This window comes from Asterias rubens, chromosome 2 (assembly GCF_902459465.1).
Source record: "Asterias rubens chromosome 2, eAstRub1.3, whole genome shotgun sequence".
Classification (NCBI taxonomy): Eukaryota; Metazoa; Echinodermata; class Asteroidea; order Forcipulatida; family Asteriidae; genus Asterias; species Asterias rubens.
Window position 1 is genome coordinate 12,034,178 of NC_047063.1, and position 15,553 is coordinate 12,049,730.

The 15,553-nt window shown below is 37.0% G+C and overlaps 1 protein-coding gene across 1 annotated transcript in view; it reads right to left on the reverse strand.

Moving 5' to 3' along the window:
- LOC117306308 (pseudouridylate synthase 7 homolog) overlaps positions 1–15,553 on the reverse strand; it is a 97,093-nt gene that overhangs the window by 62,254 nt on the left and 19,286 nt on the right. The window contains exons 6-7 of the mRNA XM_033790906.1: positions 6,363–6,477; positions 2,910–2,987 (exon numbers count right to left, since the gene is read on the reverse strand). Of these exons, the coding sequence (XP_033646797.1) occupies positions 2,910–2,987; positions 6,363–6,477 (193 nt within the window). The remainder of the gene's footprint in view (positions 1–2,909; positions 2,988–6,362; positions 6,478–15,553) is intronic.

Sequence of the window (15,553 nt, forward strand, 5' to 3'; positions counted from 1 at the left end):
TTAATGGTTAAAGAGTTATTTAACTATGATATTACCTTTAGAAGTCTAACAATTTAGGTAATAATGTCAAACCCCCGCTGCAAACCCCCCCCCCCCCCCCCCACTACGAATGTGGCTACATTCATACATGAATTTGATGAATTTGATCTCTAACTTACACATACGTGTACAATAGCATACTTGCCAACATAGCAAAATCACCCGTACCCACAATGTTTTTATTGCATTTAAAGGGAAGTTAAACTATTGGTAACTGTCAAAGACCAGTGTTCTCACTTGGTGTATCTCAACATATGCATAAAATAACAAACCTGTGAAAATTTGAGCTCAATTGGTCATCAGAGTTGGGAGAAAATGATGAAAGAAAAAACACCCTTGTTAGACGAATTTGTGTGCTTTCAGATAAGAATAAAAGACTTCTAGCTAGGAGTCTTTTATTATTTTAGTGAGAAATTACCTCTATTTCAAAATCTATGCTACTTCAGAGGGAGCCGTTTCTCACAATGTTTTATACTATCAACAGTTCAACAGCTCTCCAATGCTTGTTATCAAGTCAGTTTTTAAGTTAATATTTTTCTGGAGTAATTACCAAACGTTTACATGTACTGTACCTTCCCTTTAAAGGCAGTGGACACTATGTATATTGGTATTTACTCAGAATAATTATTAGCATGAAAACTTACTTGGTATCGAGTAATGGGGAGAGTTTGATAGTATTAAACATTGTGAGAAACGGCTCCCTCTGACGTGACATAATTTTCAAGAAAGAAGTAATTTTTCCTGAATTTGATTTCGAGACATCAGATTAAGAATTTGAGGTCTCGAAAACAAGCATTTGAAAGCACACAACTTCGTGTGACAAGGGTGTTTTTTCTTTCATTACTATCTCGCAACTTCGATGACCGATTGAGCTCAACATGTCACAGATTTAATATTTTATGCATCTGTTGAGTTACACCAAGTGAGAAGACTAGTCTTCGACAATTACCAATAGTATCCAATGTCTTTAAATGTATCTACAGGATTGGTCAAGCTGCCAAAATAATCACAGATTGTGGGATCAACCACGAATTTGAGTCAGGAGTTAAAAAAAAGTGAGAAGACTGGTCATTGACAATTACCAAAAGTAACCAGTGTCTTTAATATTACAAGATGTTCAGAATTAGGGACTGTCATTGGAATTCTCTAGAAAAAAGGAACAGCTGGTAGGTATGCAATAAGCATATCTCTTTACTTAGTCCATATAAGAGTTGGTGGTTACCAACTACATGTACCTAAAGCTGTTGCGGGTTACCAGCTACCTAAATCTGCTGCTAAGAAAGGTCGCCCTATTTCAACGCATGACATCTAGCCATACCCATACCAGCTAAATCTGACATATTTAACCCTGGGTTTGGCTCGTAAACTTTGATGGGCTATGAGATCAATATATCATGGATATGGATATGTATTTGTTTGTACTTGTTTTATGCCTCTGAAGAAGGTCCGGATTGGATCGAAAGCTAAGGCCATCTACCCTATTCATTAGATCAATATATCATATATATTTTTTTACAGCCTGGCATTTTCTGAATTTCTGAATTTCTGCTTAGTAATAGAGCTTGTTTATCGGCAATTTATTTATAATATAGGGCGTTTGTAACTTGATACTCTTGACGCAGGTGATCAGAAAAATAGATAATTAGCTCTCTGAAATCTAGCCCTAATATTAATAAATTTAGAATGTTTAATTCCATATCTTTGTTGAGTCAATCAAGATTCAGCAAAACACAATAGTGAAGAAACTCCAGAAAAGCTAGAACAATGAAAGCTTCCATACCAAACAGCCAATGGCCCAATCGAGGAACAATGACTAAAAGAAAAAAAAAACATTTGATCAACTGATCTTCAAAGAGGTGTCGACATTAAATAGCCTGCACTTGACCCCTGCCTACCTGTTGGAGTGGCAGAGGGGTTCAAGATGGAAGAGAGCCAAAAAGGAAGCGAGACAAAGAAGCAAGGAATAATAATAAGATTCATACACACCCCCATTAAATTTTATACAGCACACAAACAAACAATGGACCCCACAAGGGCTTTTCTTTGTTCAACCTGGACCCCATAAGAGAACTCCTTGGAAAAGGAATAATATAACAACAATAGAAGGACCCCACAAGCCCATCAGAGCGTCATGGTTGAGCGGTCCCGTGAATCAGACTCAAGTTCTGTTGCCTGAATCATCTTTTGTCCTTGAGCGAGGCACTTAACCATAATTTCTTCTCTTAACCCAGAAGTATAAATGGGAACCTGGTAGGGCTAAGACAGTTTTGTTTTGGAATAACCTCTAAGCACTAACAGGAGCAGCTTGGGGTTGCATATGGCCCAAGGAGTTGAGAAAGTTAGAGGAATGGTCCAAAAGTATGCCTAATAAACAGCAATACTATTGTTAGTCTCATGACGATGACTAGAGCAAGCTAGTCGAAACGTTGAGACCAATTTCAAGAACTGACTCCGCGATAGTGCAGTTAATTACGATCCTCTGAAAAAGCTTAAGTAGTAGTCCCAGGCAATTTTCTTTACCTTCAGCCCGGGTAGTAGTCAAAAAGCAGGATATTTTTTTTTCAGAACTGAGAAGTCTCCCGAACATCGGTTAAATCTACTCCGCGGTAGTAGAATAAGGAAAGACAGTTCTTTGAGACCAAACTCTACCTGGCAAGTAAATACACACATGGTGCTACCGCAGACCAAACGCATAATACTACTAAGCCTTGAATTGATCTTGGTCTACCAAATAGGATCTGTGTGCCAAGAAAGACCATGTATCATTTGTGTCATTAGACAAGCTTAAGACCAGATTGTTGGAAAATCTTGGGATGACTTTGACTAAATTCCTGTTGACGAAAAAAGAAATTAGCAGCCATATCACTAACCTGTACACTGTCACCTCCTGTACTGTCACTCCTCGCTTATCTTTGGTCCCCGAAAACCCAAAGGACTGACGTCTCACACTGTAAGATGGGAACAATCAATTTGCATGAGGGATAAAGATTATTATTTGGTTTGACCCTTTACATGTACATTGTTGTGGGTAAGCAATGAATACTCAGTTCTTTCCAGAGTTATGTAAATTTCCGCTAGCTACCAGGAAATCTTGATGGATTAGTCAGTAAGACACTGCTCTAGAATGGCAATGGTTTGGGCTTGGAATCCAACCCTAGTAATATGGCTGTGAATTTTGTTCACAGACCTTAGGAGAGTACTGAGGGTGCAGAGCTTACACACATTGGTGTAAAAAAAAAAAACATAAGCAGTTCGGCATAAACAGTTCAGACGGAACTTATTTTCTTGTTTTTGGTTTTATTTATTTTTCCAAAAAAAAAATCGTAATACTATAAATTGTCAAGATTTGTTACTTGACCCTTACAGATAAAGAGTAAATGTAAGAAGTGATTTTAAATTTGAACGTTCGAAGGATTCTCTGGGGCACATCCTTAAATGAACCTCTCCATAATTCAAACTGTTCTATTTCTTTTCATCTTGTTTTCCATCAGTAATATATTCATCATCCTTAAAAAATTCAGTGACCTTTTTTTTTGAAAGGAAAACAAATTAAGTTCTTCTCCACTCAGCTTTGATGTGTCATGGCCAAGTGGTAAAGAGCACCAGGCTCCCCCTCTGGTATTTTTGATGAGCAGAGAGTGGGTTTGAGTCCCTGTCAGGGCAATTAATGCCATAGGTTCATTGACTAGACTACATAGCTACATGTAGTGCTTGTTACAGCACCCACAGCACTTAAAGGAACATTGCAGAATTGGTTTTGCTTGCAAAAAAAGTGTTGCTGGCAGTGTAACCACTTTATGTAATCCACTATGTATATAAACTGACAAACCTGCTTCGAGATCGATCGGCCATCTGGGTCACGAGAGAATAGTGAAAAACCGATTACAAATTTTGCATTGCATCGATGCCAAAACAAAAATGAATAAAATGCTCCCTGAGCGATAAACTCCAAAGCGAGTATGAACATTCACTCAGACAGAAGGGATGTTTCCTACTATCATCAACATCATTAGACCGTGTAAGTTTTATGGTAATCTGTGATCTTCACGATGTTTGTTTTTTACCAATTCTGTAACGTTCCTTTAATGAGAAAGATGAGCTCCCGTCAAGCGAACTCTGCAAACTCCCGCAGGTGGATTTGGTACTCAATTAGCATTTACTGTGCACAATCTCTTTTGCTATGCACAATTGCTGGATGAATTCGTTCCCGAGTTCACTTATACACCTGTCTTAATATTCATGCACGACGTCACCTAAAATGAGGCCATCGGCGCACGTCACGCCACCACCACCAGTACCAGCCACTCGATCCTAGTTGCAGTGGCTGCACCCATGGCCTTGTTTTGGGTTACATCATGCATGAGTATTAAAGGCAGTGGACACTATTGGTAATTACTCAAAATAATTATTAGCATAAAACCTTACTTGGAAATGAGTAATAGGGAGAGGTTGTTAGTATAAAACATTGTTAGAAACGGCTCCCTCTGAAGTGCCATAGTTTTCGAGAAAGATGTAAATTTCCATGAATTTGATTTCGAGCCCTCAGATTTAGAATTTGAGGTCTCGAAATCAACCATCTAAATGCACACAACTTCGTGTGACAAGGGTGTTTTTTCATTCATTGTTATCTCGCAAGTTCGATGATCGATTGAGCTCAGATTTTCACAGGTTTGTTATTTTATGCATATGTTGAAATACACCAACTGTGAAGGGTAGTCTTTGACAATTACCAATAGTGTCCATTGCCTTTAAGAGAGACGTATAAGGCATCCTTGATTTCGTTACCAGATAAACCCCTGCCCTCCAAAGCTTTGGTCAGTTTGTAAATGCCACCCCCCCCCTTTTTAGTGCAGAGTGACCTGAACTTTAATCTTTCAGGATGTGATTAAGAGGTGATGTATCAATATCTTCAATCCAAACCTTGGACCCGCCCTTTCTCATATCCCCCCTCCGAACATTTAAGGGTAGACAGACGTTGGTTATATGGGGCAAATTTCATAAATCCTGTAAGCACAAAAACTTAACAGAAACGGTTTACCAGCCAAAAAGATATTAAGTTTACATTGTTGTGACTGGTGTCCCACTAAACTAAGCAACGATTTTTGTTAAGCAGTATTTGTTGCTTAAACAGCTTAATGAAGTTAAGCCAAGGGCATAACAATGTTCTGCCAAGCAAAAACAAGCACAGACACCAGTCACATATTGTACGAGTGAGATTTGATTTTTAGCTGGTATCCTTATTCTGGTATGCATATGTTGTGCTTAGCTACCTTTTGTGCTAAACCATGGTTTAAATTTTTAAATCTTCACAAAAACTTGACACCATGTTACACCTAAATTATAATTTTTTATCACCTTTTGCGTTAACACATTTTAGCAATTAAACTAAGTTACACGAATTTTAATTAAGTTTTGTTTACCGAGTATGCCTCATCAAATGCAAACACAAACCAAAAAACTGACCAGCATTTAAATTTGTCAGAGATTTGAATTTGTTCAGCTTAACAAATACCACTTGGACATCCGGAAGGTGTTGTAGAGAATTGGTTTATTATAAAGCCGTTTAATGCCGTGTTTCAGTTTGACTTTTTTTGTTACAGTACCGCAACGTTTCTGTAGAATGACAAAATTAAATCCCATGGGGACGCATGGTAAACTGACCTCCCAGTCAACTTACTGCGACCGTGATGTAAAACTAACACACTGAAAGACGTCGCGAAACTTTTGCGCAGCCACGATAACTTAACAGACATGACAGGGCTAAATAAAAATATAAATAAAATCAAATATAAACCAAATATAAGTCACCAACTTTAAAGACACTGGACACTATTGGTAATTGTCAAAGACCAGTGTTCTCACTTGGTCAATCTCAACATATATGCATAAAATAACAAACCTGTGAAAATTTGAGCTCAATTGGTCGTCGAAGTTGCGAGATAATAATGAAAGAAGAAAAAACCCTTGTCACACGAAGTTGTGTGTGTTTAGATGGTTGATTTCGAGACCTCAAGTTCTAAATCTGAGGTCTCAAAATCAAATTCGTGGAAAATTATTTCTTTCTCAAAATCTATGTCACTTCAAAGGGAGCCGTTTCTCACAATGTTTTGTACCATCAATCTGTCCCCATTACTCGTCACCAAGTAAGGTTTTATGCTAATAATTATTTTGAGTAATTACCAATAGTGTCCACTGCCTTTAAGTCCTGCGTGAACGCAGGGAAAAAAGTCCAAATGGGAACATGACATTAGATGTATCTATTGCTTTTTTTCTATTGCTTTTTTCTTTGACAAAATTCTCAAAGTTTCAAATCAGGAACTTACTGTAAATATTTGCTGATAAGAGTCAATGCATCGTTGACTTCGATGTTCTCCTTTTGCATGACAAAGCGACAGTAATTCGGGCGATCCTTGCCCCAATTGCTTCGTGTCTTCCTACCTAGACAAGGAAACATAAACCATATTTCAGATATTAATTTAAATTGTAACTTACTGCTGTGATATCAAGTAATAAACCACAAACAGAACTGGGTAAATTTTCATTCTTTTTGGGTTGAACAAAGACAAAATTTATCAGAGCGGGATTTGAATTATGAGCTGTGAAATTACCTGTCAAGACAAGGAAACATATATAATTAAAGGCCATATTTCAGATATTAAAATAAATTGTAACTTAATGTTATGAAATCAAGTAATAAACCACAAGCGAAACTTGGTAAATCTCCATTCATAAATTACTCAGACAGTTTCGCTATTCCTATTGGTGGAGAGCGTGTCACGTGGGTGTGTATAAACCTTTGTTTATGACCAGTAAAAAGTGTTGAAACATGGGCGTGACACGCGAGCTTGCACCTCTTCTAATAAGACAGTTTCTTCATTCCTATTGGTCGAGAGCAACGGCTTAAACAGTTGTGCCACACCTCGCAATACGCGCGGCGCCCACAACATTTCCTTATAAGGAGTTGTTTACCCGAGGGCGGTAGAGGGCTTTACAGTTTCATAGCTGGAGGGGTGTTGTGTTGAAAGAAATCAAAATTATCAAGAACCAGGCCTCATTGGGATGAAACCACTAGTTGAAAACCTCTTCACCACACATTGATTCCCTTATTTATTTGGTGTTGAACAAAGAAAAGTTGACAAGAGTGGGATTTGAACCTGTGAGATCCGGATTAACGCCCACTCTCTACCATTTGAAAATTTAAAAAATGTTCTTTCCCCAAAGCTAATCAAGTGTGTCTCATTTGACTAATTACTTAAAGGCTACGAATGATTTAATGGATACATTCAATGATTAAACTGTCACGACTCTTGGCATAACATTTAATTTCCACCATAAATTATTAACACTACAGTCACTTCTCCCATCAGTTCTTCGGGGAAATTACAAAAAATCTTGTGGAGCTGGAGTTTGTGATGAGATTACTTTCAGGTGAACCAACATCTCCGTATGCATCGTCTGCAGACAACACATCAGGGAATCGGACTCGTTCACCAGCCGTACAGGGCCCCAACTTCATTGAGTTGCTTAAAGCAGGAAATACTGCTTAAAAAGTTTCTGCTCAGCAAAAATCAGCAGGATACCAGTCACAAATTGTACATGTGACATGGTATTTCGGCTGGTAACCATGTTGCTAAGCTGATTTTGCGCTTAAGCAGCCCTAAGCAATTGTATGACCCATATGACAAGGGGTCATGTCACCTGCACCACCACTAATCTCATTTATCTCATATCTTGCAGAGTTTGTGGTGTTCAGTATATAGGTGAAACAAGAACTACACTCAAGAGGTGTTTCTACGGCCACAAATCCACAGTCAAGACCCAAAAGCTGGATACACCTGTAGGACATCGCTTCAATCTTCCTCATCACTCTATTTCTGACATGGCTTTACAGGGCTTTGAGGCGGTAACCACCGAGAGATGGTTCAGTTGAGTGGAGGAAACTGTGGACAAGGTGCCTTCAGCCCATTCAAACCCCACGGTCCGAACATCCAGGAAGGAAAATGACCAATAACCCTTTGTATACTTGCCTTCTCTTTTTCCCAGCAGATATCCCCCTTTTTAACCTGCCTTATTCACTAATTAATTGTTTTGTTCTCCCTCTTCCCACCCTTATTGATATTGTCCTTTGTAGTTTCACCTTCATTGGGTCAAACCAGCCCCTTCCCTCTACACCCCCCCCCCCTGTCTCCCTACTAATTGTTTTTTTTTTTTTTCTGACTCTCTCTTTCTCTGTTCATTTATTTCCACTTCACTGATGACAAAAAAAGGAAATTTACCATAATAATAATACAATAACATTTGTATAGCGCTTTCCACAGGTGTTTCAAAGCGCTTTAGCATTGTCTGAAAAGGTGTGTTTTAACCCGGCTCTTGAATGAGCTGATTGAGGATGAGTCACGGATGTGAAGAGGGAGCTTGTTCCAGCAAGTTGGTGCAGCTACTGAGAATGCTCTATCTCCATAGCGGGTATACGTGCATGGGGCATTGGAAAGTTGAAGATGGATTTTGGATGTTGATAGAAGGCTCATGGATAAAGAAGGCGACTTTTGGGAGATGAGACTATTGATGTATGGGGGTGCGAGGCCATGTATGGCTTTGTAAACATGGAGAAGAATTTTGAACTGAATCTGCTTGAGAAAAGGTAGCCAGTGTAGAGAACATACACATAGAACCGGTGTAATATGTTCATAACACTTAACTCTCATGACCATACACTTATAATTTGGACATTTAATTTTGTCAATCTCTGAAGAACCCTAATTATTAAATTATTGATCTGATTAAGAAGCGATTCCTTTAGGGAAGAAACACAATCTGGGGAGGACAAAAATATAGAGAGGCCTGAGGCATGTAATTGCTTTAGTGAATTGCATTACCCAATTTCATAAACCTGTAAGCATAAAATCTTGCCAAGCACAAATAATCATGCTTAAAGGGAAGGTACACGCTTGGTAATTATTACAAACAAAACTGACTTGGTAATGAGCATTGGAGAGCTGTTGATAGTATAAAATATTGTGGGATATGACTCCCTCTTTGAGAAAGAAGTAATTTCTCACCAAAATAATAAAAGACTTCTAGCTAGAAGTCTTATATTCCTATGTGAAAGCACACAAATTCGTCCCACAAGGGTGTTTTTTCTTTCATCGTTTTCTCGCAACTTCGATGACCGATTGAGCTCAAATTTTCACAGGTTTGTTATTTTATGCATATGAAGGGATACACCAGGTGAGAAGACTGGTCTTTGACAATTACCAAACATGTATCTTCCCTTTAACAGATATTTGTTACCACGGCCACAATTCAACAAAGTTTACATTGTTGCAACATGTGCCCCACTCATTATTTGCTTAGCAAAGAGTTTTGGCAAAGTAGAATTTTCTGCTAAACAACTTTATGAAATTGGGCACTGGGCCCAACAAGGCAATGTACCCAGTTTTTGCCAAGCACCGTTTTCTGTGCTAAGCACATTTTTGGGGCTTTGTACTAAGATCACTGCTGTACACACGTAACAAACTACAGGCACCTACGTCCTACATTTGCCCATATACACATCCATGCCTTGCAAAACTGTGGCACAGTTGTCACAGCAACAACACAACGCATTTGAACCCATTCACTTTGTCCTTTTTATTCTTCCCAATTAATCTGGTTCCACTCCATCAATTTTTTTGAATATTTCATGATGAAAAGAAATATCATCGAGGAGGGAGAAAGATTTTTAAAAAAAACCTATGAGCGCCTGAGGCATGTATTTGCTCTAGTAAATTACAATGTTTATGTCCTGTACTATACATTGTAAAAGGGTCAGCTTAGTTGTTGAAATATTTATAACTATACAGAGTGACTGAGTCGACTCAATATCTGAATAAAGTCTGGCCTAGGTTTGGCGCATGGGCAAACATTATTAACTTGGTCTAAAGTGGGTAGGTTTACACTGTATAATAATAATAATAATAATAATAATAATAATAATAATAATAATAATAATAATAATAATAATAATAATAATAATAATAATAATAATAATAATAATAATAATAATAATAATAATAATAATAATAATAATAATAATAATAATAATAATAATAATAATAATAATAATAATAATAATAATAATAATAATAATAATAATAATAATAATAATAATAATAATAATAATAATAATAATAATAATAATAATAATAATAATAATAATAATAATAATAATAATAATAATAATAATAATAATAACAAAACATGCATAATCTGCACATACACGTAATACACACGTACGTGGAAATGGCAAGAAAATCTTAACTACATTAGAATCTGCTCTTTTTTTAAATAATACAATTAATGGACTTTACTAGGCTGAGACCTGAATACTTGTGGCTGGTATACCAATATGCATAATGTATTGCCAAAGGTACACAAAGTGTCCACTTAAAGGCAGTGGACACTATTGGTAGTTGTCAAAGACTAGCCTTCACAGCTGGTGTATCTCAACATATGCATAAAATAACAAACCTGTGAAAATTTGAGCTCAATCGGTCATCGAAGTTGCGAGATAATAATGAAAGAAATATAACTCTTGTCACACGAAGTTGTGTGCATTTAGATGCTTGATTTCGAGACCTCAAGTTCTAAATCTGAGGTCTCAAAATCAAATTCGTGGAAAATTACTTCTTTATTCGAATACTATGGCACTCCAGAGGGAGCCGTTTCTCACAATGTTTTATACCATCAACCTCTCCCCATTACTCGTCACCATGAAAGGTTTTATGCTAATAATTATTTTGAGTAATTACCAATAGTGTCCACTGCCTTTAAAGGGTTTGGGTACTTTTTCAAAATTCCCCAAAACATTTAAACGTCTAGTTTTATTGTCCCTGACTCACGCTTTTAATTCTGCAAAACTAAGAAGTGAAAAGTTAATGATCAACTCAAGAGGCGTCTCTTTTTTTATATCCGTCACGCTCAATGAAGCGCAAACTGCAGTGGGTCATATTTACATACAGTTGTTGTCTCCCACGCTGGCATCACACTTTCTCTCTCAGTTATCACCACTGACAGCCACAGTTCGGCTAAAAGCTGTTGTGTTCGGCTAAAAGCTGTTGTGTTCGGCTAAAAGCTGTTGTGTTCGGCTAAAAGCTGTTGTGTTCGACGACACCTTCATGAAAGCACTGGATTTATTTCTTTGCATCATTAAATTGGCTTCAAAGCTAATAAAAAGTCACTGCAACTTTGTTAGGTCTACTGTATTCTGAATAATGTCTCACAATCTTGGAGTTGTTGCCTTTTAAAAAAATATTTGTTGTGTTCAATGACGCTGAAGGCACGACTAAAGCTGCTGTATACATGTAACTTCATGAAACACTGGATGTATTTCTTGGCATCATTAAATTGGCTTCAAAGCTAAAAACTGACTGCAACTTTGTTAGGTCTGCTGTATTCTGATGATCTCATGATCTGGGAGTTGTTGGAAGTTGGAAATTGACAAAATGGAGAGCCATTGAATTATACATACTACCAGCAACTGAGAACATTTTCTAATTGCCAATGTTCCAGTGAGTATTAAGCACACCGTAGTCTGTCCTTATACTGACAGGCCAAAGCTCAGAATATTTTCTGAGATATTCCGTGTTCTACCATGTCTACAGGAGAGAAATTTTCTACAACCAGGCTGGAATGATTACAGATAAACTACTTTATGACCAGGTCAGTTTTAGAAGAATATTTTCTTCTTCTCTTTTAATTTATCCTCAGGTTTTTTAAATACACTGGACACTATTAGTAATTGTGAAAGACCAGTCTTCTCACTTGGTATATCTCAACATATGCATAAAATAACCTGTACAAATTTGAGCTCAATTGGTTGTCGAAGTTGCGAGATAATAATGAAAGCAAAAACACACTTATAAGTGTGCTTTCAGACCTCAAATTCTAAATGTGAGGTCTCGAAATCAAATTCGTGGAAAGTTACTTCTTTCTCGAAAACTACGTTTCTCACAACGCTTTATACTATCAACCTCTCCCCATTACTCGTAATCAAGAAAGGTTTTATGATAATAATTATTTTGAGTAATTACCGATAGTGACTCCTCTGCCTTTAAAGGCAAAGTGTACCGTAGGCTTTTGGAACCATTATATTGTTTCAAAGGCAGTGCACACTGTTGGTATTTACTCAAAATAATTATTAGCATAAAACCTTACTAGGTGACGACTAATGGGGAGAGGTTGATGGTATAAAATTTGTGAGAAACGGCTCCCTCTAAAGTAACATAGTTTCCGAGAAAGAAGTATTTTTCCACAAATTTGGTTTTGAGACCTCAAGTTTAGAATTTGAGGTCTCAAAATCAACCATCTAAAAGCACACAACTTAGTGTGACAAGGGTGTTTTTTTCTTTCATTATTATCTCTCAACTTCGACGACCGATTGAGCTCAAATTTTCACAGGTTTGTTATTTTATGAATATGTTGAGATACACCAAGTGAGAAGACCGGTCTTTGACAATAACCAATAGTGTCCACTGTCTTTAAACAAAAGTGAAGATATATACAATAAAACTAACCTGTGAAAATTTAATGTCAAAAGGTGGCCACTTTTTGGAGATATCGCCGGAAAATCTGGAGTGAATATTTTATTCACGCAGGACGAGTAATCCCCAATAGGAATAATACACAATCTGAGAAACGCTACTGACAGCAACGCTTCTAAGATTCAGATTTTGGGCATAAAACTGATATCTTTTTACATTTAAAGGAACACGTTGCCTTTGATCGGTCGAGTTGATCCTTGAAAAGCATTCTGTAACCGTTTGTTATAAAATCGTTGTGGTTAGAAAGATGTTGTAAAAGTAGAATACAATGATCCACACAAACATGCCTCTAAATTGCGTGGTTTTCTTTTTACCTCGTCGACCGTGTTAGTTCGCGACGTAAAATATAAACCACGCATTTTTTAGTGATACTTATGTAGATCATTATATTCTACTTTTAAAACATCTTTCCAACATATGCATTTCATACAACAAACGGTTTCAAATGCTTTTTGAAGTCCAACTCGTCCGATCCAAGGCAACGTGTTCCTTTAATCACATGCCTTCGAGGTGAAACGTTCTCAAAACGCTTTACATGTATACTATCGAAAGCCCCTGTATAAGTTGATGCTTCTAACCAAAGTTTTAAATAGCCATTCATTTTGAGAGTGATTACCAAACGTATACATCACCTTTTAAACTCCATAGTAGGCCTATAACATAACATTAATTGTGTATTGTGGTTAGCATACCTTTTTCCTAACCGTTGTTCGGTTGCTCGACATTTACCGATCTCTTACTACTTAAAGCCATTATACACTTTCGGAACAGAAAAAAAATAAAAGTTCACAGATTTACAAATAACTTACAGGGTTTACAGAAGGTAATGGTAAAAGGACTTCTCTTGAAATATTATTCCATGAAATGCTTTACTTTTTGAGGAAACATTAAAACAATTATCAACTCTCAACATCGAGAATTACGGATTTATAGTAAACACATGTCATGACATGGTGAAACGTGTGGAAACAAGGGTGGATTTTCCCGTTATTTTCTCCCGACTCCGATGACCGATTAAGCCTAAATTTTCACAGGTTTGTTATTTTATATATAAGTTGTTTTGAGTAATTACCAAACGTGTACCTTCCCTTTAATAATTTTTATAACTTTGATCCAAGTTTTTTACTTTCCGCTCCTTTTCTTTCTTCCTCTAGAGTAATTCAACCAACACGCTAGCTTGTGTAGGGCAGAACCCAACAGTCCAAAATGTGTGCATATTAAAAATACAATTTGAAGACAGGAATAAATTTTGTGGAAAGTGTATATTGCACACTTTTATATCAAATCCTGTTTTACAATGAGCTATTTAAAGCAATGTTCCGAATTTGTTTAAAGATATTATTGTATTGAAGATAAGTTTATTAACACTCCTGCTCGTACAAGGTGGACAATATAGTTTCTCTGTGGCCCATATCAAACTCTGCCTTCAAAGTCATTGGATACGAGCCGCAGAGGCGCTATATTTTTCCGTCTTCAATTTGCGCTTGTGTGATAACTTATCGTCACTACTGCATTTACGTACGCAAACTAATCAGCAATAAAAACCTTGATAATCAAGAATTGATAAGCTACATGAGTAGGCTAAATGACCATGGCCCATGGTGTCGTTAAACAGTCTACCAGCACAAAAAATAAACAAAAACATATATAAAATATATCATTATTATGATTGAAATGTGGCCTCTCCTTAAGGAGACCCCTATCCTTCCACTTCACAGGTTGTATCATAAACTCAGGTTTGATCCCTGGATATGCCAAAGTTACGGGTTGTATAGCTCTGTCCCAGTTTGTGTTCTAGCTCAATACTTTTTTGGTGTTTTTTTTTTTTATTTTTTATTTTTTTTTTTTTACTAAGTTATCTTGTGTATTGACTTTATGTTTCTCAGCTCGTCATTGAGCTGGGTCAGGTTTTGAAAAAAGTCATGCTGTGTTTTCTTTGTGGTTTTTACTCTTGGCGCCATTTTTTTATCATTAAGTAAGTTTTAGTGTACTAACATTTTTAATCTTTGTATACAACTGACCTCGGTAGTCTAGTTGGTAAGACACTGCTCTAGAATTGCAAGGGTCGTGGGTTCGAATCCCACCCGAGTAACATGCCTGTGATATTTTTTCACAGGACTCGGGAAAGTACTGAGTATACAGTGCTAACACACATCGGTGTATGGGTAAAAACCAAAATTAATATACAACTGACATGTTATTTTTGTCTGTAGTATCTTTGTAAATGTGGCCCTTGTTAATGGGTCATATTTTTGACCGCGTGAGGGCGCTCTCAATCACTTCTGAGGGTATATTCATTCGTACCCTAAACAGATATGAAAGACCGGAACACATTAACAACACAGACATCTAATCCATCACGGACAATAAGACATTTGAAGGAGCCGATACAACCCACCTCTAAAGCAACTTAAAACTACGGTGCAACCAAAGTGACAGAACGCCTATTGAAACTGTGCACGACAAGTCGCATATACCCCCGGAAGTGATAAAAATACTCTTGAGGGCGCCCTCACACGGCCAAAAATATGGCGCATTTGTAAAATGCATCAAGGGATCTGTGATTGACCAGTTGACAAAATAGGAAGACTGCCAACATAGGGATACATGTAGATAGTTCAGTTAATAGAGTTCCGGCACGTTGAACTGGACGTCGCATATTTTAAAGTTTTGCTCTAGTCAAATTGTCTTTGTTCAAACAACAATTATTATTACTTTTATCAAAACTAGTACTATGTGTCTCACTGATTTGCCTAACGAATTTAATGATCTTTTTACACTGTGTTCATCAATCCACACTTATTCAACTCGTGCAGTTTCAAAAGGCGATTTGTATACAAGATTCAACCGAACCACACTTTCAAAAAACAACATTGTTATCTCGTGGCACCCTATTCTGGAACAACCTTAACTCTGATATTAAAAAGTCTCGT